Genomic DNA, 26,951 nt, shown 5'->3' with positions numbered 1-26,951 from the left:
CATCCTACCGATTCGGAACCCTGTAACCCAAGCTAAGTTATAGGAGCTCAAATCAGTGGTGTCGTGTCAACTTCCTCTAAGAATTTTATCATGGGACCACTTATTTGAGCTCCAACAAAAAATGTTTCTGGGCGGCGATCTAATACTGGTTGCCCCAAAGGAAGTCGTTTTGGTTCCACCGAACTTCGTGTCAGAAATCAGTGGCACCAGATCTATTTCAAGCTCGAGTTCCATTTTTTTTTTTTTGCATAACCGAAAAATACTTCATCAAACATGTGGAATAATGTGTAAGGGAATGTTCATTTAGGTATTGGAGAATGGATTGTGTCCATAAAACGATTTGGTAGAGTATTTTGATGTTTTCCCAATTTCTTTTAGAACTTTTTTCACCCATGGTGTTTTGTAAACAAAGAATGGGTCTCTTGCACTTGGAGTTTACTGAGAAGAACACAGTGAGTTGGTGCATAAATTCGGTATGGTCGACCCATTTCAATGCTCAGCGACCATAGTTGAACTTGATAATTCCCGTGAGATGAAGATAGTTAAAATTTTGAGAGCTCTAGGGTTTGAGATGGTGTCAAATATTTTGGAGCGAGAAAAAAAGAAGTGGTGATAATCTCCCTGAAAAATGAGGGATAAGATAAATGCCTCCAACCATACTTGATCAATTCGTTTTGATCATGTCTAGTGTGAAAATCACATTGGTTTGGAAGTGCTGCTATGAGCACAACCGAACTTACTAGGCCCAGCCCACAATTACCTTACAGAACCAACAACTAGTCTTCCACATATCTAATCCAGTACGGAATTCATTTCTTGTTCTTCATTGTTTATTTTCACTAAACACCCAGACTTCAACGGCTCTCATCTTTTAATCCCTACATTTTTTTATTGACCTTCTAACTATTATTTGGAGTTTTAAAATTGGGTTATTTCCCTAATGGCCCCCTACTTTGTGACCAGCTTCCCGCCTGGCCCCCTACTTTACAAGAAATACCCATATGGCCCCCTATTTCCGTTAACTTTAACTTTCCGTCATTCTCTCTCCTCCATCTCTTTTTCTCTCTCTGCCATGTCACGCCACATCATCACCTTCTCCGGCAAGGTCGCCGGCCGGCCAAATTTCCGGCCGGCGACCTTCAAACTAAAATTTTTTTTTTTTTCTTTCTCTCCTCTCTCTCTCTCTAAGAACTCCGGCGAAGGGTTCCTTCGCCGGAGTTCTTAGACAGAGAGAGAGAGGAGAGAAAGAAATTATTTTTTTTTTTTTTTTAGTTTGAAGGTCGCCGGCCGGCGACCTTGCCGGAGAAGGTGATGAAGTGGCGTAACAGATGATGTGGCGTGACATGGCAGAGAGAGAAAAAGAGATGGAGGAGAGAGAATGACGGAAAGTTAAAGTTAACGGAAATAGGGGGCCATATGGGTATTTCTCGTAAAGTAGGGGGTCAGGCGGGAAGCTGGTCACAAAGCAGGGGGCCATTAGGGAAATAACCCTTTAAAATTTAACCTACAAGTTACAAATTTTAAAATCGAAATTTTGGTGATTCAGAGAAAGTTCAGGATGGGTGGTGATATTATTTTCTTCTTTGCTTCTTGTTGTTGTCTTGTTCTATTCCTGTTGGTCTTCTTTTTCTTCTGTGTTCATCGTTTTTGTTGTTTTTTTTTTGTTGAACAATCGTTTTTGTTGTTGGGTTTCTTCTTCTTCATTTGTTTTTCTATGTTTTTTCTTCATATGATGGGAGGGGTGGGTATAAGAAAATGAGGGCATTTTTTTGGGGTGCCATTATAGAAAAAGGGGCCTATAGTCATTTCTCTCCTTCTTGGGGTGCTTAGAGATGTGACAGATTGTGTATCAACTCTAAAAATTCAGAGGTCACAATTCTATTCAGGATGGAGGTAGAATTCATCAATATTGACTTTTATTAATAGGTATAAATAAAGTAAAGGTAGGAATGGAGTTTCATGCCCCTAAGATGGCCTTAAACATCTTTTAAGGCCCAAGATGTTTCTAATGAAGTTAGTTATGGCGCCTATTTGATTCATGTATTTATGTATGGTGTGTCCATGTCATATCGAATGTAACGACTCCCGGAGTCCATATAAAATGGTTGATTGCATTTTAGGCCCCAATTTGTGGCCAATTAGCTGTTTTGGCGTTTAGTATGTCTGGTAGTTCGATTGGGCCTCCATTATCTCCATGCTTTTAATTCGGCGCCCGATCAAACTTTCTGTTTCTCGTATCTCATTTTCTCCTCAGTTCATTATCTCACTCCTCTACTTCATCCCTCCCTCTCCTCCACCTAACCTTATTCTTCAATCCTAGAAGGTCAGGGCCAACCCATTGCCGATGACGTTAAAGTAAATTAATAATATTAAATCTATCGTGACATAAATTGAAAGAACCTTCAAAAGAATTAGGACATAGAAAATTTATACACACCGAACCACCACTTTGTGGATTCCCCCTCTTTATCTTCCTCCCTTTGTTTCATTTTTCTCCTTAAATATTTATCTCAAAGACTCTAACAACAACAACAAATCTGCAGTTCAACAAAAAAAAAACCAACAACAAATCTGATATGCACTCTCTCTTTCTCTCTCTCTTTAAGAATCTACCGAGCTGACATCAACAAGGTGAAAGATTTCTTACTTTCACTTAATTTTTATCACCACCAAGCACCACGCTTCTTTTTTCCTCTTTATTTATACTTCACTCACAGAGGAGTTGATGCAGCAGTCTCTTTTTTAATTTGTTTGGCCAAAAAGTAAAATTATATGTTTTGGTCGAAACGTAAGGGGATTACGATTTTTAAACCCACTGATATATTGTCTGAACCAAACTATCATACCATTTGGTCACTTCTACCCAGTTTGCAATATAAAAAAACGGGGCGTTACAGTATCATTCTTCCATTTGCATTATTATACACCGTACCTTACTCTCCTAATTCATTACATAAAGTTACAGTGTGTTTAGATACAGGATTTGGCAACCAAAATCTTAGCACAAGTCCAAAATTTGTATTATATTAAAATCTCACCCTACTCCCCACCCTATTTGCTAACAGATTCTTAAACCCGCATTTCAAACTTAAAATCATTTCCAAAAAATATTTCCTTAAAAACACATTTTTTACAAAATAATTGTTCAATGTTTTTCAACAAATTTTTTTTCACCAACTTTTTTTTTTCCGAAAAGCATTTATGAGAAATTGTTCTTTTTAGCAACCTTTTTTTTTTTTCAGAAACCTTTCTTTTCAAAAAACTCTTTTTTTCGAAAGTCGTTTTTCAAATACCTTTTTTTAAAAAAAACCGTTTTCTTAGGAACAATGTTTTTCTCCAGAACTGGTTTTTCTAGAGACAGTTGAATCCTGATCCAAACAAAGGCCCACTAGCCCCTACTCTACTCTGTAAGCAGATATACCGTTTTCAATAGGATCCTAGAACTTGGTATTGATTCAAGTGTTCATTGTTCAAATATAATCGCGAGCGTGTATTGAAGTGTTAATATCAACATACAAACTCTCAAAACAAAGAAAAACTGAGAACAAACTAGTCTTGGTTTTACATTATTACATACCGCCACTTTTGCTACCCAAATCATTCAAACTTCCTGTCTCCAAGGCGGAGTTACACAATCTGCCTCGTCTAATACTCCTTGGTATGGATCTTTTGGTGGTGTAGTTGGCGAAGAATAAGAAGAATGACCTACTCGTATAGTTTGAAGTGTTGAAAATGTTTCTCATTGCTGACATTGCTTCAAAGAATCGGGTACATGATGCCAAAGCAACTGGTATCGGTCGAAGCATTTCCTTTATCCAGAAAAACAGTAAAGAAACAATGTATCAGGAAATAAAACGATATAACAGGAGTTGCAGAATCATGGCAGAAGATTGCAGGTGAACCCCGGATACTAATAAAGTGAGGGACTATGAAAACCAAAATAGAAGAAAAAAATAAGCCAGTGGAAGCATGTATGGCCATGGAACTCCCTGCTAAATGCACTGCTAATTTTGAACCACGTAAACTCCTCTTTCGGTTTATTTGCTCAAATTGATACGCCCGGTGAATAAGTTGTTTTTTTAAGAAAAATGCCTCTAAAAATCTCAAAACCACAAAACATATGTCTAGAATATATTAGTGGGCTAGTTTTAGAATATATTAGTGGGGTAGCTTTTTTTTTGTTTCTATCAGGAAAAATGTTGTTAGAGGACCCGCCTAGGTCACTCTCTTGTTCACTGATTTAGATTAAGACGATGTCTTTTCACTCCTCTCATGGATGCGCAAAAAAAGACTAAAATACTCATTGTCTTATCTGTTAAAGACGATGTCTTAAACGGAATGTTAAATATAAGGGAAAAAATGGGTTATATGGGAATTATTGCTAAAGTAGGGGGGTCAGGCAAGAAGCTGGTCACAAAATTGGGGGACATTTGGGAAATAACTCTATTTATTATTCTATCTCAATTGACCCACATAGGAAAGAGAATCTCAATTCATACTTCACATTGAATTAGTTGAATTTTTGTTGAGTGTTGCACTAGATTAGTTGAGTGTTGCATTTTTTGGAAATGCTCTAACTCGGGTTCTTTCTATCACTTTTTGTGGTGAATGTTATTTCTGTCTCGGAATCGAAGCAAGTCCAACCATGAGAGACTTAGGCGTAAAATCAATTCATTTTTTTTATCATAATTAAATAAAAGGTTTCTACAAAAAAAAATCAACTCTAACCATGCGAGATTTTGACCTAAAATATCTGTGTACGTGCGAGACACATGTGTGATATTTTGTGTGTGTAGGGAAAACGTGTGTGATCTTGTACATGTGCAAGACACATGTTAGCGAAGCTTTGATTATGCTAGTGAAGCCTCATATCTCAACAACCTCTACAACCACCGACCCACCCACAAGGTGGAACAGGAAATTTTTGACGTGTCCAACTCGAAGAAGGTGAAAAATCAGATCTCGTCATCTCGATCCGTCACGTATCCTAACATCCCTCCCTCTCTCAAGGTAGAACAGATAATTCGTGACGCGTCCAATTTAAAGAAGACATCAAATCTAGTTATCCCCATCTCTCACATATCTTAATCCCCCTTGAGGGAATTCGTGACGTGTCTAACTTGAAGAAGATAATAAAGCGGCAAAAATGACTAGTCCTATTCAGGTCCCCATTGTTCTAATTTTAAACTTGTTCATACAATTTGGATCACGTATGTTATAAGAGTGAGTTGATTGAGCTTGGCACCACAACCTTATACCTAAAGTTACCTTCATTCTCTTCCATCCAACTCTTGATTAATCTTATAAAAATGGAGGATATAATAAATCTTGACAATACGAAATGGAAGATTATAGCGACCATCTATTTGATATTTACAACAAGAAGTGTCTTGATTTCATTGAAAATGTAACATCTAGTGTTGATGAAATTCAGCAACAAGTTCTTTCTGAAATTCTATCACGTAGTGCTAATGTTGAGTATTTACAAAGACATGGGTTAGATGGGCATATCGATCGAGAAACCTTCAAGAAGATCATGCCCGTTATCACATACGAATATATCCAACACGATATTAATCGTATAGCTAATGGGGATACTTCACCAATTCTTTGTGCTCATCCTATTTCTGAGTTTCTCACTAGGTGATCATACATATATATATATATATATATATATATACATATTATATGTAGTCTCTCTCACTCCCTTCCTGTGTTTGTCTGTTTGTTTGTCTGTCTGTCTATGTAGAAATATTATATAACGTCGTTACTGACAGGGGTTCTGTATAATCTTAATTCCAGTTCGGGTACTTCAGGAGGAGAAAGCAAGTTGCTCCCAACAATTGAAGAACAAAATGAAAGAAAAGCATTCATTTACGGCCTTTTAATGCCAATCATAAACCAATATATTCCTGGTTTGAACAAAGGCAAAGGAATGTATTTTTTGTTCACAAGATCAGAATCAAAAACACCAGGTGGATTAGTAGCTAGATCAGCTCTTACTAGTTACTATAAAAGTTCACATTTCAAAGAAAGAACTTATGATCCCTACACCAATTATACTAGCCCTATTCAAACTATTCATTGTCAAGATCATTATCAAAGCATGTACTCTCAATTGCTTTGTGGGCTTTACCAAAACAATGAAGTTCTTCGTGTCGGTGCTGTTTTCGCTTCCGGGTTTATTCACGCTATACAATTCTTACAAACCCATTGGACCCTTCTCTGTTACGATATTCGTACCGGAACGGTTCAAGCAGAAATTAGTGACCCATTAGTGAGAGAAGCTGTGCTGAAAATACTTAGACCAAACCGTAAACTCGCAGAGTTTATTGAGATAGAGTGCAGTAGAGTGTCTTGGCAAGGGATTATAACTAGGTTATGGCCCAACACTAAGTACATAGAGGTTATTGTTACTGGGTCCATGTCTTCGTATATCCCTAGTCTTGATTATTATAGTAATAGCCTCCCACTCGTTTGTATTCGTTATGCGTCTTCAGAGTGTCTTTTCGGCATAAACCTTGAGCCTTTAGCTAAGCCTAGTGAAGTATCTTATACCCTTATTCCTACCTTGGCCTATTTCGAGTTCTTGCCTTATGAGAAGAGCAACGGAGTAACCAAATCTGTCTCTGTCGCCGGCTCTCTATGTGAGAATGAGAAAGAGAAGCTAGTTGATCTTGTTGATGTTAAGTTGGGGCATGAATATGAGCTCGTTGTCACCACTTATGCAGGTAAGTTCTTAACAGAACGTCTCTATTCGTACGGAAACATATACTTCGGTAACAACTAGCCTTGCAGCTTATTATTTGTCATATCATATCATCTACCACCCACATAATTTCGTGTTCCAGTTTCTTTATACAAGGATAGAACATTTATAATGTTAGGTGTTCTTGTAGGACTTTATCGTTATAGAGTTGGAGACTTGCTTCGAGTATCCGGGTTCAAAAACAAGGCTCCCCAATTCAACTTCATGCGCCGAAAAGACGTCATTTTGAGCATAGATTTCGACAAGACTGATGAAGTAGAGCTGCAAAATGCTATAAAAAATGCCATCAACCATCTTGAACCATCCGGGGCAACTCTAGTTGACTACACAAGCTATGCCGATACATCAACTATACCCGGTCATTATGTACTATATTGGGAGCTTAGCAGAGGTGAAACAAAACAAATTTCCTCATCAATATTTGAGAAGTGTTGCCTCACAATTGAAAACTCTCTCAGTAGTGTGTATCGTCAATTGCGAGTTTCGGAGAAATCAATTGGGCCTCTAGAGATAAAAATGGTGGACACAGGAACCTTTGAAAAATTGATGGACTATGTGATTAGTCGAGGTGGTTCGCTCAGTCAGTATAAGACACCAAGATGTGTGAAACTTGCTCCCATTGTTGAGCTTTTGAACTCTAAGGTGGTCTCAAACTACTTCAGTCCTAAATGTCCAGAATTGGTTCCTAGTAGAAAGGAGTTGTCCAATTTGGAAGGCTCGGATGACGCAGTAGCGAGGAAGACAAATGCTTAGCAGCCCGCGAGAGAGCCTCGATGGGCGAGGGGAATTGGGACTGAAGAAATGAAGAAATCTTGGACGGGGATCTGATTATCACTGTTAGGGCCCTTCGAACTGGTCGACTGACTGGACATCAACAATAATATTTATGTCAGCAATCGTAATGTCTGAACTGTCTGAATGGCTTGATTTGAACACCAACTAGAAGGTAATGCATCATTACTAGAATTCATTGTAACTAAAGAAAACACATTATTTTGTATATTCAATAAAACCCATCTTATTCGAATCAGAGCAAGAAAATATAGTACATTTCGAATATCATGATAAGCCAATATGGAAGATGAAAAATATATTGGATGAATATAATGCCGAACTAGTGTAAAAGTTAAGCAAGTCCTTTGAGCTTCTAAATCGAGCAATGTACTTCCATTGCTGAAGAGCTTGCTCGAGTTCCATGGTAGACGGTTGTCTCGATCCATCACCTGCCTGCACCACATAGACTACCCCTTTTACCCATTTCATTTCGAACATTCCAACTCTAAATGTTATATCCGATCGAAACATAGATCAATCCGTTGCGAACCAACTGGGTCATTATTATTAGGGGATGAGTTTTAGGTCCAAAATGTCAATGAGTTTAGTCCAAAAATAATATTAAATAGAAAATAAATCCATTAGGAGTAATTTACATGTCTAACGTCTATTTTCTCTAACTCAACTTTTTTGTAGTAAAGAAGGTGATATTGAGTTACTGTCGCTCGATCAGAAGTACTTGCGAGTTTTTCTTCAAGAAAAGTTAGCAAAAATGAGTTTAAGTATGCTACAAATCGATATGACTGTACCGATGTCTTATGCTACAAATCGGTTTCATCTTTCCGATAGTTTAAATATGGAATCAGTTTCATCTTACTGGCGAAAATTGTTCAAGGCATTTGACCAACACGTGAGCGTAGAGAAAAGTGAGTGTGTTAGGGTAAAAAATCGGTTTAAGTGTGAGTGTAAATAACATAGGATTTTTGAGGGAGAGGACCAAAAAAAGCCCTCCCAATAAGACCCAGCCCCACTGCAGCGTGTCAATTAGCCGCAGGTCCTAAAGCCAGAAAAGGACGGTCAGTGACAACTTTCCTTTTCCTTTTTCTTTTTCCCTTCCTGGAATACCCTTGTGCCGTACATAATAGATCTTTCCTTCCTTTTTCTTCTGGAAAGAAATCTATGGAGAGATTTTATTTCTTACTTTAAATTTCATTTCCTATATTTCTTACCATATTTTCATCACCATCTTTATCAATTTCTTATATTCTCTCTCTGTAATTTTTTTTGCAGAAATCTTACTTTCTCTCTCTAAATTTTTAGTTCAGATCTTCCTCTTTATCTCTTTGGTACCAACTTTTTTCTTTAACAATGATTTTTGATATAGTGAATATGGTGAAGAATGATGATTTAGTGAAAGTTTAATGGGGAAGAAAACTTTTTTATTCAACATAGATTCATGGATTTTGGAGAAATATCAGATTTGGATTCAGAAACAGAGCTTCTATTGAAGAGAGATTCGTTTCATTTTTTTTATAAAGATTGATCACCAACCAATTTAGATTATGATCTTGGAGAGGGCTTCGTTAGTTTTAGAGAAGATTCATTACCAAGTTTAGATCTGGTATTTTTCTTTTGGGTGAAGACCAAAGAGGTTTAGATCAAAGAGGTTTAGATCTAAATTCAAGACCCTAATTTCATTCTTATTAATTGATTTGTAGGATTGAAATTCTTTACATGTGTGAATCAAAATTGTTTCATATATGTAAATGAAATTTTCTGATACATTTGATTATGATATTGAGAATGTTTTTTACGTACAAAGTTGTTTTTTTTTGTTGAAGATGATGATGATAAATGTTAGTTTTAGAGGAGATTCATTACCAAGTTTATGAGGAAATGTAATGTACATTCCTCAGTTCCCACTACATTTTATCATTCCCGATCAGTTCCCACGTTCCCTTGTTATGTGGAAGTTTAGTGTACATTTTTTAGTTTCCTTCGTCTTATATTTCTATCTTTTTCCTTATTTTGTGAAGGTTGCAACGTGAAATCTTTTTCTTGAACAGAGATTCATGGATTTTGGAGAAATTTCAAATTTAGGTTTAGAAACAGAGCTTATAGTGAAGAATGAAGATTTGATAAACATGTAATAGTGAAGAAATCAGATTTAGAGTTACTTCCCGGTACATAACCAAATGACAAGTACATAAAACAATTCCCGGTACACAAGAAAATTCCCAGTACAAAAAGTGTTCAGCACATAATCAAATGACTGGTACATGAAACAATTCCCGGCACACAAGAAAATTTCCTGTACAAAAGTGTCTCGTACATAACCAAAAGGCTAGTACATAAAACAACTCCCGGTACACAAGAAAATCCCCAATACAAAATTGTCTAGTACCTAACCAAATGGCCAGTACATAAAATAATTCCCGGTACACAAGCAAATTCCCGGTACACAAGTAAATTCCCGGTACAAAAGTATCTAGTAAATAACCAAATAGCTAGTACATAATAAAATAATTCCCCGTACACAAGATAATTCCCAGTACAAAAGTGTCCAGTAAATAAAAAAATTTACAGTATAAAAAAAAAATATTCTATAAATTTTCCTTGAAAATAATTTACGTTTTAGAAAGAATGTCCTATAATTGTCCATCATATAAGAAGAGAATGTTTGAGAGAAGGAAAGAAGTTAAGATTGGAGAGAGAAAACTTGTTTAAAAAGAAGAGAAAATACAGAGAGAATCTAATCAATGGGAAACTACCAAAAAATATATGGAAACAAATCAATGAAAACTACCAAAAACGAGGAAAGTAGTTAAGATTGGAGAGAGAATATTTTAATTTTGAATAAGAACCTAGTGTTCAAGTTTCTCCTTCTACAGTTTTTTACCAAAACAAAATTGTTAACAAAACAAAATTGTTACCAAAACAGTTTCTCTTTGTACATATATTTGTCTGTACGTTAAAAAATTTACCGTCCATTGAATATATTCCCTCATTTAGATTATATTCCCTCATTTAGATTATAGTTTGAAAGCAAATTTGTTACATTTTTAGTGCATTTGCAAATGTCGAGTAAATTAGTTTATTTATAGTACATTCACAAATGTCCAGTAAATTTTAAAATTTGTAAAGTTACTTATTTATAGTACATTTACAAATGTCCAGTAAATCTTATAGTTCCCGAGATACTTTCAGTAAATTAGCTTCCATTTTTGGATGAATGTATCGACATTCGTCACACGTTTAGTCGTCTTTTGTGGTGTCTTCGGGTTTACCATCTCCATCAAGGAAAGGAAAAAACATAAACCCATTTTTAAGAAACTCGAAAACCCTAATCGAAACATAAATTCAGTAACTCTATCTAAAAATAGAAACTACAAAAAAGAAACTCAAGGAAAGGAGAAACTCAAAAACCTTATTAGAAGCCCGATCTTGTTAACAAACTCGGACCCATTCAAAAACCCTATCAGCAAAAGAGTTTGTTGAAAAAAACAAGTGAAGAGGATGTTGAAAAAAAAACAAGAAGAGGTTAGGAAAAAAAAAAAACAAGAAGATGGTGTTGAAGATCTAATGGATACTCAAATTTCCAAGTGAAGAGGATGTTGAAAAACAGATTCGGGAAGAAGCAAGGTTCGATTTTTAGCTTCCAAGTGAAGTCTATTTTACTTCAAATCCAGGAAGGATTGAAGGAGATCTGGGAAGAAGCAAGATTTTTTGAATTTTTTGGGAAGGTTTCACTTTTACAATAATGGCAGAAAATAAATATCTGGGAAGAAGAAAGGTTTTTAGAGAGAGAAAGAAAAAAAAAGGAAGAAAAAGAGGTGGGATTGAATTGAGACACTTCTTGAATTAATTGGATGGGACGGTTGTGTGTCAAAGTAGGGAGGGGAGTCAGAGTTTTGGTGCGTTTTTTGGGGTCGGTTTTTTCGTAATTTCTCGAAAAAGCAATGCCCTTTTCGCCATTTAAATACCCTGTCTGACCAAAAGGACCTGCCCCTAAATTCATCTCTGACGTGGGCCTGCATCTTATTGTGGGTCTCATTTTGGGCGTTTTGCCCAAGCCCTCAATAACATATCCCAAACTTGTTCCATGTCTTTGTGCCCCTAAGGCCCTAACCATCCCTCCCAAAATAACTGGTCCACGCAAAACGGCCCACTTAAGCCTATTCTTCACGCCGACTGAGAAGCGAAGATCATTAGGGTTAGGGTTTAGAAGTTTATATAAACGCCCTTTTCCCTCTCTAGATAATCAGTAAACCTAAAACATGATTCCAGTTCTCTCATGTCTATATTTTAGGGGTTCTCTTTCAGATCCAAAATATATCTAGTTATTGCTTAGATATGATAGTTGTTTTTGATTTCTAAGTTTGAATTAATCAGAAGAGAGATTGAAAAATCCCGATGAGGAAGCAAACCCATTGATAGGAAGTGCCGTATGACACTTTAAACGCAGCGTTTTCATCTCACCCGCCACCATTTCTTACGTTTTCGTAACTGGTTTCTGGTTCGATCTCGTCAAGTTCTGGTGGTCGGAATGTTTTGATTTCGTTGTGTGTGTGATTTGGAAAGGGAATCTGAGGGTTTTTTTCATTTAGTCTCTTCAATCTTCAATTTTTAGTAATTTTTTCCGATTGATTTGGTCCGATGCCACGTTGACGGTAGTCTAAAAAATGACAATGACCGACAATGCTATGATTGGACCTAAACAAATTTCATATTTCGTATGCTGATAGGAATCTGTGAACTGATTTAATCCCATTCATTCACAGAGCCGTTTACTGCGATTACATTTTATTAAAGTTTGTATTTTTTCTTTGAAGTCAATGAAGATGAAACATTATTTGGAATTACCGGCTGATCAATAATTGATGTTAAAACACGGCTGATTACCTGAGGCTTCTTCATTGATTATTGATTATAATTAGGGTTTTTTTGTTTTAGGGTTTGAAAAACGACGGAGATGATTTTCTGGCTGAAAATCTCTTAACTTGTTAAAATGGGGCGAACTTTTTTTTATGTTCGTAAAACTCAAAAGTAAACGTCGGAAAAAAAGTTTCTATTTACGTTGTTGGATCATTAATTTGATTCACCGTTTTAAAGGAAACGGTCTCATATTCCATCGCCTTGGGGATGCAGCGTTGCTGCCGTTACCTCTTGGGACTGGCCATGAGACATACATTCTTTCTCTCTTTCTCTTTTACTTTTTTGGCTCATTTTGTTTTAGTAGTGAAATATATGATATTGAGTTTGATTGAAATGCCAATGAGGAAATCATTTATTATAAAGAACACCATCTTTCGGGACTGAATTGGCTTATTGCCTTGTGTTGACAATTCTGCAATTCTGAGGCTCTCTGTTTGACCTATCTCTCTAGCTCTCTTTCTCTAGTGAATACTTGTTTGTGTTTTTTTTGTTTTTGCAGATTGAAGGAACATTTGATATGAAATCAGAGGGTGGTGTATCATAAATGGGTTTTTGCAGCTAAGGGTTTGAAGAGAAGAATATAATACATACATTGTAAATTTAAAGAACGAGGGTTGCCTTCTTAAATTGAATTCTTGAATTTTTGCAAGATAATCTCTATATATATATATATTGAGCAAGTCATACCCAACCATCTTTGTTCAATATCACATTGAACATTGTCTTTTATCTTTGCATATTTAGAAGTAAAAAAAATTGGTTTCCTTCAAAATTCTACTTGCCCTCTTTTGAGCTTTATCATGTTATATTTTTGACTCCTAAGGTTATTGATATTAGAAAACTGAAGGTTAATTGGTGTGGCTATGGTGTTATTACTTGGGTTTGATTCAAATTTTGGGCTTAATTTTGATATTATGTTACAAGAAAGAGTAGATTCAACCTTCACCCTAATCAAACCATAAAATTAGGCGTATTTTATTTGTAAGTTTGAATTTCTCAAGAGAGAAATACTTGTGAGGAAGCAAATCCATTGATGGTAAGTACCTCGTCAAGTTTTGGTGGTGGGAATGTTATGATTTTGTTGTGGGGTGGTTTGAAAATAGAATCTGAGGGTTTTTCATTAGTCTCTTAAATCTTCAATTTTATTTCTTGTTATTTTTTCTGATTGATTTGGTCTGATGCCACGTTGACGGTAGTTTTGAAATGACAATGACTGACAATGCTATGATTGGGCCTAAATAAATTTCATATTTCGTATGCTGATAGGAATCTGTGAACTGATTATATCTCCATTCATTCACAGAGCCGTTTACTACGATTACATTTTTTTCAAGTTTTGTATCTTCTGTTTTTAAAGTGAATGAAGATGAAACATTATTTGGGATTACTGGCTGATTACCTGAGGCTTCATCTTTGATTTGAAAAACGACGGAGATGATTTTCTGGCTGAAAATCTCTTAACTTGTTTAAGTGGGGCGAACTTTTTTTATGTTCGTAAAACTCAGAAGTAAACGTCGGAAAAAAAGTTTCTATTGACGTTGTTGGATCATTAATTTGATACACCGTTTTAAAGGAAAAGGTCTCATATTCCATCGCCTTGGGGATGCAGCGTTGCTGCCGTTACCTCTTGGGACTGGCCATGAGACATACATTCTCTATCTATAACTTTTTTTTTTTTGATGAAAGTCTCTCTTTATCTTGTTTGTTGCATTTTGTTTTAGTAGTGAAATATTGAGTTTGATTGAGTTGCCAATGAGGAAATCATATATTATAAAGAACACCATCTTTCGGGACTGAATTGGCTTATTGCCTTTTGTTGACAATTCTGCAATTCTGAGGCTCTCTGGTTTCTCAATTTCTCTATCTCTTTTTCTCTAGTGATTATTTGGTTGTGGGATTTGTTTTTGCAGATTAAACGATGCCATTTGATATGAAATAGGAGATTAGTGTATTGGTGTATCATAAATGGATTATATTTCGGATATTTGCAGCTAAGGTTTTGAAGAGAGAAGAATATACATAGATTGTAAATGTAAAGAATGATCGTTGTCCTCCTAAATTGAATTCTTGTGTTTGCAGGAAAATCTCAATATATATTGAGCTACTCGTACCACCCATCTTTTGTTCACTATCTGATTGAGCGTTGCCTTTTCTTTTTACATATTTAAAAAGCAAAAAAATTGGTTTCCTTCAACATCCTAGACCCCCCTTTGAGCTTTATCAAGTTATATTTTGGACCCCTAAGATTAGGATAGTCTTCTATCTATTGATATTAGAAAGGAAGTTGGGTTGATCAAGGAGAGAAAAAATTGAAGGTTAACAAGTGTGGTTATGGTGTTATTACTTGTATTTGATTCAATTTGTGGACTTGATTCTGCTATTAGAAATTGTCGGTTAGGTGTTTTTGATTTCTAAATTTGAATTTATCAAAAGAGAGAGCAATCCTGATGAGGTAGCAAACCCATTGATAGAAAGTGCCTCGTCTAGTTTTGCTGGTTGACATGTTCTGATTTCGTTGCTTGTGTGATTTGGAAAGAGAACTTGAGGGCTTTTCATTAGTCTCTTGATTTATGTGGTCTGATGCCACGTTGACGGTAGTTTTGAAATGGCAATGACCGGCAATGCTATGATTGGACCTAAACAAATTTCATATTTCGTATGCTGATAGGAATCTGTGAATTGATTTAATATCCATTCATTTACAGAGCCGATTACTGCGTTTACATCTTTTGAAAGTTTCAATTTTTATTCTGTTTTTGAAGTGAATGAATATGAAGCATTATTTGGAATTATCGGCTGATTACCTTAGACTTCATCTTTGATTATAATCATTAGATTGAATTTTTTATGATTTGAAAGCGACGGAGATGATTTTCTGGCTGAAAATCTCTTAACTTGTTAAAATGGGGCGAACTTTTTTTTATGTTCGTAAAACTCAAAAGTAAACGTCGGAAAAAAAGTTTCTATTGACGTTGTTGGATCATATTGTGATTCACCGTTTAAAGGGAACGGTCTCATATTCCATCGCCTTGGGGATGCAGCGTTGCTGCCGTTACCTCTTGGGACTGGCCATGAGACATACATTCTCTCTCTCTAAATTGTTTGGTGCAGTTTGTTTTACTTCTTTGGTGCATTTTGTTTTAGTAGTGAAATATTGAGTTTGATTGAGTTGCCAATGAGGAAATCATTTATTATATAGAACACCATCTTTCGGGACTGAACTGGCTTATTGCCTCGTGTTGACATGTATGCAATTCTGAGGCTCTCTGTTTTACCCATCTCTCTTTCGCCAGTGATTACTTGGGGTGGTTTTTTATTTTTGCCGATTATTGGAAGACATTGATATGAAATAGGAGATTGCTGTATCATCAATGGACTATATTTAGGCTATTTGCAGCTAAGATTTTGAAGAGAGAAAAATACAAAACATACATTGTAATTGGAAAGAATGATGGTTGTCTTCATAATTGAGTTCTTGTATTTGCAAGAGAATATCAATATATATTTAGGAAGTCTTACTACCATCATTGTCCACTAGCAGATTGAGCACTGTCTTTTCTTTTTACATATATACTATGTAAAAGCCAGAAAGACTTCCCTTTGAAATCCAAGTTGCCCTCCTTTGAGTTTGAGCTTTATCATGTGATATTTTTGACTCATAAGATTAGGATCTTCTTTCTAGTAACAAAGACATAATTGCTGGCAATTAGAGTTGCCATTGCCTATTATTGGTATGTCAATTGGGACAAAACCCCTTATTTAAATATATGTTGTTTAGGGGATCGGAGATGACTTCTTTCTCATCTTCCCATCCCAAAACCCTAATGCATAATTTCTCTATCTTCTTTTAGTTACTAATTTAAAGAATGACTGACAATGCTATGATTGGACCCAAACAAATTTCATATTTCGTATGCTGATTGGAATCTGTGAACTGATTTTATCCCGTTCTTTCACAGAACCGTTTACTACGATTACATTTTCCAAAGTTTGAATTTTTATTTTGTTTTTATTAAGTCAATGAAGATTAAACATTATTTGGAATTACCGGCTGATCATAATTGATGTTAAAACACGGCTGATTACCTGAGGCTTCTTCATTGATCATTGATTATAATTAGGGTTTTTTTTTGTTATAGGTTTTGAAAAACGACGGAGATGATTTTCTGGCTGAAAATCTCTTAACTTGTTAAAATGGGGCGAACTTTTCTTTTATGTTCGTAAAACTCAAAAGTAAACGTCGGAAAAAAAGTTTCTATTGACGTTGGATCATTAATATGATTCACCGTTTTAAAGGAAACGGTCTCATATTCCATCGCCTTGGGGATGCAGTGTTGCTGCCGTTACCTCTTGGGACTGGCCATGAGACATATATTCTTTCTCTCTCTCTTTAACTTTTTTGGTGCATTTTGTTTTAGTAGTGAAATATATGATTTTGAGTTTGATTGAGATGCCAATGAGGAAATCATTTATTATAAAGAACACCATCTTTCGGGGCTGAATTGGTTTATTAAATTCTTGTATTTGCAAGAAAATCTCAATTTATATTTAGGAAGTCTTACTAGGTATCTTTGTTTTCTATTCACAATTTCACATTGCAATGATTGTAAATTTAAGCAAGGTTGATTTGAGCAATCTGTTACTGTTTGAGTATCTGGCTTGTAGAAGGCGGTGGAACTATTTTTCACTTGATTGACTTGATCTCTCGCAGCTAGTCATTGGTTAAGAAGTGTGGTTATGGGGTTGTTTACTCTAACTTGATCCAATTTTTGGACTTGATTCTACCGTTAGAAATTATCTGAGAGTTGTCAAGAAAGTAAGTATGTTACAAGGACTAGATTCAACCTTCGAAATGTCGTATGACACTCTCTAAACGTAGTGTGTTCATCTCACCTGCCACCATTTCTTACGTTTTTGTAACTGGGTTCGACCTCGTTGGCATCGCACTGTGTCAGCTGTCGCTATGATGAAGTTTGATTCGTCACTGGTTCGGTGAGTTTGGAGAAGGAAGCGTCAACATTCAACTTAAGGAATGGTGTCGATGGAGGTCTCCATTTTTGTTTCTCTAGTTTTTCCCTGCATTTGTTAGTTGTAATAGACTCAATTTTGAGCGGAGTATTCGAGGAATTGTTTATCCGGGTGATCGTCTGGATAGGGGTTTGTTTCTTATTCGAAAAGCAGTTTTCGCACCTGGCTTTCCATATGAACCATAGTATTTTGGCATATAAAGTAGTTGTGTCTTCGTCTAAGTTCTTTCATTGTTTAATCCACAGAATAACCGTGTTTAGGTGTTCCGTTCTGACCTGAAAGTGGAAATATTGTTCTCGCATAGGTACAATGTAATATCACATGGTCCAAGGTTTCAATATCATTACAATTGATGCAAGAGTAAGAGTTGCCAATAAACTTGCCAATTTTGTCCTTAACTGGTAGACTGTTAGTGTAACATTTCCATAAAAATAACTTAATTCCAGGGATCGTGTTCATATTCCATATGAAGAACTAGTCGTTTTGGTCATGCATTGGTTCTGAGCTTCATGTTCGAAAAAAATTATACATTGATTTAATAGAGAAAGTACCAGATTTTGTTAGTGTCCACGTTGGTTTGTGTGCCTGGTCTGCCTGCAGATTTATACTAGCTATGGAGCTTCAAATATAGCTGTCAAAACAATTGTTAATAACATTCATATTCCAGGTATTATTAGTAATAAGTTGGGCAATCCATTCAAGATTCGAGTCGTTCCGATTAGTTATAGGGGGGATGGTTGGGAATCCAATAATCATACCAGATGTTGATGTGACTACCTAGGTTTACGTCCCAGAAGATGATACTTTATGTTTGAGTGAACTGTTTACTAATAGATTTCCAGGGCCAGGAGTGATTTGGTTTAGGAGGAGTGGGTTTGTTAAATTTGGGAAAATATTTGCCTTTGAGTACCTGAACCCAGAGCAAGAAGGGGAAGACGAAACCCTAATCCGCCTAATTTGCGAGGTTTGCAGATGGCAGACCAGCTAATAGTGTGGAAGGTTTTGGATTTTCCCCACCAGAAAGTCCTTTGAAGGAACTCAATGCTGGTGCAAGTTGACCTAAAGCACACATTGAAATGAGACCCATTTATTAATTTAAAAAGGTGTTTCAAAAGTTTCCTCACAAGTGTTTTCCTTTTTTTTTCAACAAAAAAGAAAGTGTTTTTTTTTTTTTTTTTTAGAAAGTGACTACGATAGTCATTACAATTGAAATGATAAATCATTACAAATTGATTATGTGTTATTAACAAGGGTGTATAAATAAGAATAGTTATGGTGGTTTATTTAAAATATTTTAGCATAGTCTAATAAATTAGGATGTTTAATTTTTTATTATTTGATCGGATCAAACGCAAAACGAAAAATATCAAAAGGACTAAAATAGATGAAAAGGGCCAAATAAAAAACCCAATATTGAATCGGTTCTATCCATCCCACCACCAAATGGTAGGATGAAGAGTTGATGCGACACAATTTATGGACTAGATAGTTTTGCCCTTGTCCAGTACGATTCGGTGAAAACCAAAACTACATAAACCCAAATTTTTGGTGTGATGGAGTATTGTTGGGGATGTCCTGAAGATGCATCAATAAATAAAGTAGGCAATTTTTTGTGTATTTTCTAAATGAATCTTGTACAGACTGTCTACCAGTAAGAGACAAAATGAGCAGTATATCGCTAACATCTATACTTGTATCAATGGTGACGATACAGAAACATTAGACCATGTTCTGTTACAATGTGCGTACGCTAAAGCTATTTGGTTTCACTTCCAAGATAGAACAGAACAGTTAACCATGGACCATGGTAAGGCAATGGATGCAACAATGGAAAGAACTAGATTAGGAAACAACTGCTTTATACGCTAAAATTTTATGGTTTATCTGGAAAGCTAGGTGCGAAAATTGCTTCACCAATCATAAACAATCTCCTATACAAATGATCACCAGAATCAATATGACGTCAACCACTCCTCTCAAAGTAGACTCTATAATATCTCATATAAGCAAGAAAAAATCACAGCAACAACAATGGAGACCTCCACCGACACCATTTCTCAAGATCAATGTGGACGCCTCTTTCATATCACTCACGGAACCGACAGGGATAGGATGCATTATTCATGACGATGAAGCACAATTCATAATCGCAGTAGCAGACACAGTTCGATGACAGAATGCAGAGGGATGTGAATGTCTAGCTTTACTCTATGGCATCCAATGGGCCATCCAACTCCAATTACAACATTTACATATAGAAAGTGACAACCAAAACATCATAAAGCACATCGATAATCAATACAAAGCAATACATTGGCAATCCAGAAAAATAATAACAGAGATTCTTCGACTTAAACATCACTTCATATCCATCAAATTCTCATATACTCCTAGAAAATGCAATTCAAAGGCGGGACGCTCTTGCTAAATGGAGACGGAAAAATCTTCATTGCAAGATATGGAATGTAATTCCATCTTTTATTTCTGCTTTCAACAAAAAAAAAGAGTGCATCCATGTATGAATATTGTAGTTTATAGTTTATCTTATATATCTCATCAAAAAAAAAAAAGTGAATCTTCTCCCCCCCTACTAGTTGGTGACATTCTGGTGATTGAACCCTCCTTTATTGCCTGCATTACATTTGTATGGTGGCCCTTAAAAATGTGGAGCATAGATATTTATGAAGATGTATCAAAAAATAAAGTAGGTAATTTTTTGTGTATTTTCTAAGATCTTCCCAACTAGTTGGTAACTTTCTGATTATTGAACGATCTCTTTGCTTGTTAGGCAATAAATACAACAGTGATCATATTGAGCACTTGGACTTTATTGTAGTTTATGTAAACAGTTAACACTATATATATAAGGGGGGTTTTACTCAAACTAAACATATTCATAATATTTTTACCTTTTGATTAAAGAAAGATAGAAAGTAGGGAGTTTTGTCTCTTATTATACGAATTTGTGTGATAAATAAATTCAACGAAACAAATATGTGTAATAAATAAAGTAGGGGTTTTTGTCTCATAATCATACAAATCTTATATTTTCCCACATTCATTAGTTTTTTATCAAGTATTCACTCATTTTTTCATCATGTTGTGATTATTCTCTTGATTGGATATTTGGATGTCATCAGAAGATGAATTATTCAAATAAAAAATAATTTCTAAAACCTACATAACTAAATAAAAATTGAAAGTCACTGGAAAATGTTATCAGTTGATGACCTCCTACACCCATGAACAAAATGTGAATCGGAAAATTTGGTAACATGGAGGAAAGAAAATATGGTGAGGTAGATAAGTTTTAAATGACTAATTGTCACAAATTACCGTCTGGAATGAAAATTAACCCTAAAAAGATCACATCAACAAATCAACCATGTCCACTATTTCCATATGAAAAAGAAATGAGGCTGAGACCTGGTGAAAAACCTCAATCCCCACATATTCTAAGTCGTGGAGGGGCCAAGTAGACATGAGAAAAAGCTTTAGGTTTGTTGGCCAAAAGAACAAGGAGTTAATGTCATGGCCCCATTTTAGAGTCTAAGACTTGGGATTCAAGGAAAAATATCTCCTTGTTGATCCTCTTCAGCTACCCATTCTTCCTGTTAGTTTCAATAGATTACCCATTGATTTTATAAGCATCCATTTAATTTCACCACATATAAAATGCCTAGAAAAACTTCTATTCAGGTAGCATGTTGCACTGTAGAGTTCTATTTCTTTGAGATTTATTTGGTGAATGAATGGCTTGCGATTATGACTTGGTGATGGTATTAAGTATTAATACACAACTTTTGAGAGTCTTAAGGTATATCCACATCCTTAGAGCATCTTCAATGCAAAACTGAAAAATATACTCAAAATTTCCTATGTCTCAAGTTTCCACCGAAAATTTCTTTTCTAGATATCACTATTAAGACCTTCAACTTAGACATCTACCATGCAACACTCTAAAAACTTAGAAATTACGAAGGTTTAATTTCCTAGACGGGTAGTTTTGCTTTTAATATTGAGTGGACAACGGATATTTTAATATTGAGTGGACAATTGAGATTTTAATAATGAGTGGACAATTGAGATTCTCGAATCTCAAAAGTTGGGCTTCCTCTTGAGACATCTTAAAATTACATGTTCTCACATCATCAGACCTAAATTGAGTTTTAAATTTGAGAGATCTTTTTGTAAAACTCAAAAATCCTAACTGTTGCTTAGAATTTTTTTACTTTTTTTCAATTTGAATCTTGCTTTGGAGATATTCTTGTTGTAAAGCAATCCGACATCGGTGGTGAGACGGAGTGTGGTGCTCCTCTTAAGAGGTTAAGCACCCTTCCCTAGTGAGGGCTCTTAAAACCGTGAGACCTAGTTGTGTCAAAACGGATAACATCACCAACAGACCAGAAGGTTGGTCCGCAGTCCGCATCATCCTATAACACGTTATCAACACGATTTGCCTCACTGTGATGTGGTCTTGGGAGGGTGTGTTGTAAAGCAATCCCACATTAGTGGTGAGACATAGTGTGGTGCTCCTCTTAAGAGGTTAAGCACCCTTCCCACTATCATCTCATAAAATTTCTATGAGATGATAATAAATCAAATCTCTAAGGATGAAAATATATAACCATTATGAGTTGGTTAATTATCACCAAAAAGGTAAACCCTTGCAAATCAAAATTTGGTTACATTTCCGAAGAATGAGAAATATTAATATTTCAGTATTGGAATTATTTTCCATCGATCCGTAAGAGACTACAACTGAACTTGTGGTAAGAAAAATACTACACCGAATTCAAAATATTTATTCAAGTGGCGGTAATATTTTCTTTCACGTCTTTAGACGGTGATGAGTTGTAAATTTTTGGAAAATAGAATTTGTTAAATATCGCTTTCATATTACACCTGAAGTTGTAAACTTGTAATACCCAAAAAGAAAGTGATGATGGATTCTAATGGAGTAGAAAAAAAATTACATGAAGATGATATATCTCACATGCAATCAATCGCACCTGAAGATGTGATGCTGGAACAAATTGCTCACACATGAAGTTGTGATTAGATAGCAATTTTGGTCTTATAGATCATACGATATGAAAATCAAAATCAAAATTTGTCTGAAGCAATTGATTTTTCTTTCGTCTTTGTCACATCCTTGAAATATGCAAATAAGACGAAAATCTATCGACATTAGGGGGAAGTCCTACATCTAAAGTCGTAAAATACTTGAAAATAATCAAGTCCCTCATTTGGAATCAATATACGGAGACTTGTACCGCCAAATATTAATATTTTCTAGAGTTTAATATGTCATACACAACTAAAAGTCATGAAAAACGATCAAAGTTAATCAAAGTAACATATAGTACTCCTAGACACTGAAGGAATAATTTTATAAAAGAATCCTCCTAAGGAGGCTATAAAATTAGAAATAGATGTAATTCATATTCCTAATAAATTCTCCAGATGAGGATATGTCTAAAAACATACATCATTCTTTTACTTAGGCACATATTACATATATGAGATCATTGAACTATGTATGTTGTGAAAATTTGAGAAATCAATAAATCATTTCAGACGATGTATTTCTGAAAATAGTAGTTATTGGGAGCATATTGATCCGAAATTACTTTTTTAGTAATTGGTCAAATTTTAACGAAATACTTCATTACTTATGGATTTTCATAGAAAATAATGAAAGCTTCAGACATGAAGTCGAAGCACCAACAACGAATTACCCTGAAGGCAATAAGTAGATATATGTAAGAAGTGAAAGTCATTTAATCTATAAAGAGCTTGACTTATATTTATAAATCCTCTATATGAATTACAGAATTCTCAATTTGAGTTATGAAGCATTGATAAATCTTAGACTCCTGAAGAGTTTACCAAAGTTTCAGATTAGAGTATTGAAAAAAAGTATTCGAGTAAAGAAAATCTTGAAATAGGCCATAATCAATTTACTCTTGTAGAAAGGAAAAAATTCCTGATTAGTAATTTACTAGAGAGAATATGATATAAAATGTCAAACACGTTGTACTTTTTTTCCTTCATCAATGTTTTGTTCCATAGGGTTTTCCTTGTCAAGGTTTTTAATGAACTATGCGTACTTGAAAACTGTTTTGATTTTCAAAAGTTGTAGTCTTTTTCTCTTTTGTTCAAGTTTTGTCTTACTAGATTTGACAAGATTTTGGCAAGACAACTATCTTAAAATAATACTCATCGAATGATGAATTTAACACGTATTATGTGTGTCAGGTGGATTGTGCATAGAATTTATAATGAATCACATTGAAATGTGATAAGTACATCTAGTTCACAAGATGTTATAGTTTTCTTATCGATGTATATGATACATAAAATGAATCACTAGAAAGTGAGTTCAACTAAAATCTCTGAAGGATTAACAAGCTTCAATCTAAAGTATGCATAAACTTTAAAGCATTATGTGAATTCAAATTAAAATGTCAAATGTTACTTGTTATATTTTTGTGTATATATATACCGAACGGAAGTTGACGATAAAAAGCTGAACAATGCCCTCAACCTTCATGAGGGGGAACAGCTTTATGAAAACACGTTATACTACATTTTCATACTGTACTATTTTTCCTTCGTTAAGATTTTTTCCACAGGATTTTTCCTAACAAGATTGTAATGAGGCAGACTATGGGGGCATCAAAGATGAACATATTGAAAGAATTTGTGCTCTTTTCCCTTCACTATGGTTTTGTTCCATTAGATTTTTCTAGTAAGCTTTTGATAAAGCAATTTCTAATATGGTGGATGACCACCACACTTTCTAACTCCCACCACTATAAGTTCTCCACCATTACTTTGTGTTGAAGCACCATTATTGTGTGATTCTCTATTGGTTATGTAACTCATCAAGATACCTATATAAAGCGGTTCTTTGCTAATGAATAAAAGGTATCAAACTATCAATGTATCAAAGTACCAAAGTACCAAAGTAGAGAAATCTTTTACAAACATAAGAATACAAATCTAATTTTTTGTGTCTCTATCTCTTGATTTATAGTTCTATTATCTTTCTTCTTCTCTACTTTTATTTTCACAACAGTTCTTAGTTTTCCCATTTTATTATCTCAATAGATAACGTTAATTACATAAGTTTCCAACACCACAATTATTTCTCTCCAAATATTACCTTTCTTTCGCCTTTTCATCTTCTTTCACATCTTAACTTCACTAAAAACACTATTAATTCCAAACTTGACACAAGTCTACAGGAGGAATCCAATAAAGTATAAACCCAAGCAAGTTATAGTTCTGGGTTATCATCTGCGCTTTCTGTAGAGTTCATTCGGTTTTTCATTATTAGAGCATCTTCAATGAAAAACTCAAAAAAAATTCAATTAGTCATATTTGTCAAGTACCAATTGAAATTCTCATTCCTAAGAGAAAAAAATAGAGATCATCAATTCTTGTATGTCTCCAATGCAAGCTCTAAAGTTGTTTTTTTATTTATGTTGCATGGTAATTTTTGTAAAGAAATAATTAATTATTTTAGAAATATACTAAGACTCGATTTCTGTTGGTTCAAATTCAAATACTGGTGAATTAGACAATTAGATATATCTCAAGAGGACACTCTATTTCTTGAGATATCTCTATTCCACCCTCGAAACGCCATCTTTGGCATCTTAGTTGAATTTTGCATTCGAGATGATCTTTTTTTTTTTAACTCCAAAAATCCTAGTATCCTACATGGCACTCCGAGTTTCTGAAATTGAGTTTTGCTTTGAAGTATCTCCAACGCAAAACTCAATCTTAAAATTATAAGTGTCACCTAGGACTTTAGAATTTTTTTCTAAACAAAACTCTACAATGCAAAACTCAATTGAGATCTTGAGGTGATGTGGAATCATTTGATTTTAAGATGTCTCAACTATCAACTCTATTTTTTGAGGTCTCTTCTGAGTATCTTAAATGTCTGAGTCATCAAATTTAATTTTTCGACCAATAGAAAGTTTTTATCTTTTTACTAGTTTTTCCTATTAAATGTATGTGTGTCATCTGTAACTATTAGAATTTTTTTAGTATTTCATTGGAGAAGCACTTGAGTTAGAGACACTCAATTTAACCATACAAGAAAGGGAATCTCAATTGAGATTTGACACATAAGTCAATTAGAGGGGTTTTTGAGTTTTGTAGTGGAGATGCTCTTAGAACACCAAAACCCTCATCATCCCAAAGTCTCGGTTGCAAAGTTTAAGGAGGGGAAAACACGTGATACAGAAGCCATGCTACACATGCAGTCCACTCTTTTGAAATTACAAAAGGAGATGGATCAATTGAGGAAGTAGAAAGAGCCATTTCAATCCCTCAAAAAAATTTGTTCACCACTTCGGATGGTACATCCACATCATTCATTCCTCGAGACATATTGTCGATGTCAAAATTTGTCACTTATGGTATCAGTCAGAATAAAGTTAACATGATGATGGATATCGCTGTAATGAATGAATCAGCCTCCGTTGGTTCCTACTACGCTCAATCCTGCCCTCACTCCTGAAAATCGGGAGGGGGGAAGGGGGGCTGCAAAGAGATCGAAAACCTTTCTGAGGCTCAAGACAATCAGATTGACCTTGCAGTTAAAAGATTAAGTATCGAATGAACCGTTGAGTTCTAACGTTGTTCAAGGTGATTTGATGCCCTTTATATGGTGTTTTGGCTGACTGTTGATAGACAGTAATGATGAGGCGGTTGAGATCCACAGTGTGGAATTTAGACTACTATTTCGTAGTTAAGAGATTTAAGGTTTCCTTTTGAACTTATCTCGTAGTTTTGATATATATATATATATATATATATATATATATATATATATATATATATATATATATATATATATATATTTTTATATTTTAGGATCTTTGATAGATATCTTTTCGAGTTGATAGATCCTCTAGGAGATGTTTCCTCCCTCGAGACTCTTGAAGTCCAAGTTAGGTAAATACTTAAGATCTTTGATAAGGTTCCGGATTAAGTCGGTAAGCGTGAGTGACGCTTCTACCTTCCCGTGTTTTACGCTTAGGGTATCGGCTTGTTTACGTGGCCTCTTTGAACTTCTCGCAAATCCCACAACCTACCTGGTTGTATTTGAGTCAGGGCAGAGCTTGAGGCGCCCACCCCCCGCAATTCTCGGGTGAGTGACAGACCTCATTTGGATTCACTTCCCTGTTGACTTAACGAGGGTTGACCTACTATCCTTTTGGTCTTTTCTTGACCCATTGACCGTAATCAACTGATAACCATTATTTGGATCAACCTATATGATGGGTCAGGTGACCCAGAAGATTTCCTCCAAAAATCCTCATTAATTTAGCAACAACTGATGAAGCAACCATATGATGGGAGAAGCTAAATCTTGCTACACTTGGGCCCGGGATCTGTAAAACCATTGCAGGCTTGGCATCAA

The 26,951-nt window shown here is 35.1% G+C and overlaps 2 protein-coding genes and 10 non-coding genes across 12 annotated transcripts in view; all 12 read left to right on the top strand.

Annotated features, from left to right (window-relative positions):
* LOC147555896 (homeobox protein knotted-1-like LET6) overlaps positions 1-26,951 on the top strand; it is a 93,794-nt gene that overhangs the window by 39,299 nt on the left and 27,544 nt on the right. The gene's annotated exons all lie outside the window — the stretch shown is intronic.
* Positions 5,340-7,799, top strand: LOC147555907 (indole-3-acetic acid-amido synthetase GH3.6-like). The gene is made up of 3 exons (XM_086662469.1): positions 5,340-5,643; positions 5,803-6,731; positions 6,900-7,799. Exons 1-3 carry the CDS (start codon positions 5,342-5,344, stop codon positions 7,520-7,522), a joined length of 1,854 nt encoding a protein of 617 aa, XP_086518595.1. The 5' UTR covers positions 5,340-5,341; the 3' UTR covers positions 7,523-7,799.
* Positions 11,951-12,138, top strand: LOC147555906 (small nucleolar RNA Z112). Its single transcript, XR_015235490.1, has one exon. It is a non-coding gene; the product is annotated as a small nucleolar RNA Z112 (small nucleolar RNA).
* Positions 12,194-12,347, top strand: LOC147555905 (small nucleolar RNA snoR2/U65). Its single transcript, XR_015235511.1, has one exon. It is a non-coding gene; the product is annotated as a small nucleolar RNA snoR2/U65 (small nucleolar RNA).
* LOC147555904 (small nucleolar RNA snoR77Y) lies at positions 12,373-12,457 on the top strand. The gene has a single exon (XR_015235529.1). It is a non-coding gene; the product is annotated as a small nucleolar RNA snoR77Y (small nucleolar RNA).
* Positions 12,812-12,907, top strand: LOC147555903 (small nucleolar RNA SNORD96 family). Its single transcript, XR_015235473.1, has one exon. It is a non-coding gene; the product is annotated as a small nucleolar RNA SNORD96 family (small nucleolar RNA).
* On the top strand, positions 13,651-13,804 carry LOC147555902 (small nucleolar RNA snoR2/U65). The gene has a single exon (XR_015235512.1). It is a non-coding gene; the product is annotated as a small nucleolar RNA snoR2/U65 (small nucleolar RNA).
* Positions 14,225-14,320, top strand: LOC147555901 (small nucleolar RNA SNORD96 family). Its single transcript, XR_015235471.1, has one exon. It is a non-coding gene; the product is annotated as a small nucleolar RNA SNORD96 family (small nucleolar RNA).
* Positions 15,053-15,206, top strand: LOC147555900 (small nucleolar RNA snoR2/U65). The gene has a single exon (XR_015235513.1). It is a non-coding gene; the product is annotated as a small nucleolar RNA snoR2/U65 (small nucleolar RNA).
* Positions 15,648-15,743, top strand: LOC147555899 (small nucleolar RNA SNORD96 family). Its single transcript, XR_015235475.1, has one exon. It is a non-coding gene; the product is annotated as a small nucleolar RNA SNORD96 family (small nucleolar RNA).
* LOC147555898 (small nucleolar RNA snoR2/U65) lies at positions 16,313-16,460 on the top strand. The gene has a single exon (XR_015235514.1). It is a non-coding gene; the product is annotated as a small nucleolar RNA snoR2/U65 (small nucleolar RNA).
* On the top strand, positions 16,493-16,576 carry LOC147555897 (small nucleolar RNA snoR77Y). Its single transcript, XR_015235530.1, has one exon. It is a non-coding gene; the product is annotated as a small nucleolar RNA snoR77Y (small nucleolar RNA).

Source organism: Eschscholzia californica, unplaced genomic scaffold (assembly GCF_041429995.1).
Source record: "Eschscholzia californica isolate CP2 unplaced genomic scaffold, dmEscCali1.0.p SCAF_2, whole genome shotgun sequence".
Taxonomy (NCBI): Eukaryota; Viridiplantae; Streptophyta; class Magnoliopsida; order Ranunculales; family Papaveraceae; genus Eschscholzia; species Eschscholzia californica.
Note: the sequence above shows the minus strand (reverse complement) of the source record. Positions and strands in the feature narration are given on the sequence as shown.

Excerpts from the sequence above, each read along its gene's own strand:
- LOC147555907 (XM_086662469.1), top strand. The coding sequence starts at position 5,342 with ATGGAAGATTATAGCGACCATCTATTTGATATTTACAACAAGAAGTGT. Across the intron at positions 5,644-5,802 it reads ATTTCTGAGTTTCTCACTAG|TTCGGGTACTTCAGGAGGAG; the intron begins GTGATCATACAT and ends TCTTAATTCCAG. Across the intron at positions 6,732-6,899 it reads CGTTGTCACCACTTATGCAG|GACTTTATCGTTATAGAGTT; the intron begins GTAAGTTCTTAA and ends GTGTTCTTGTAG.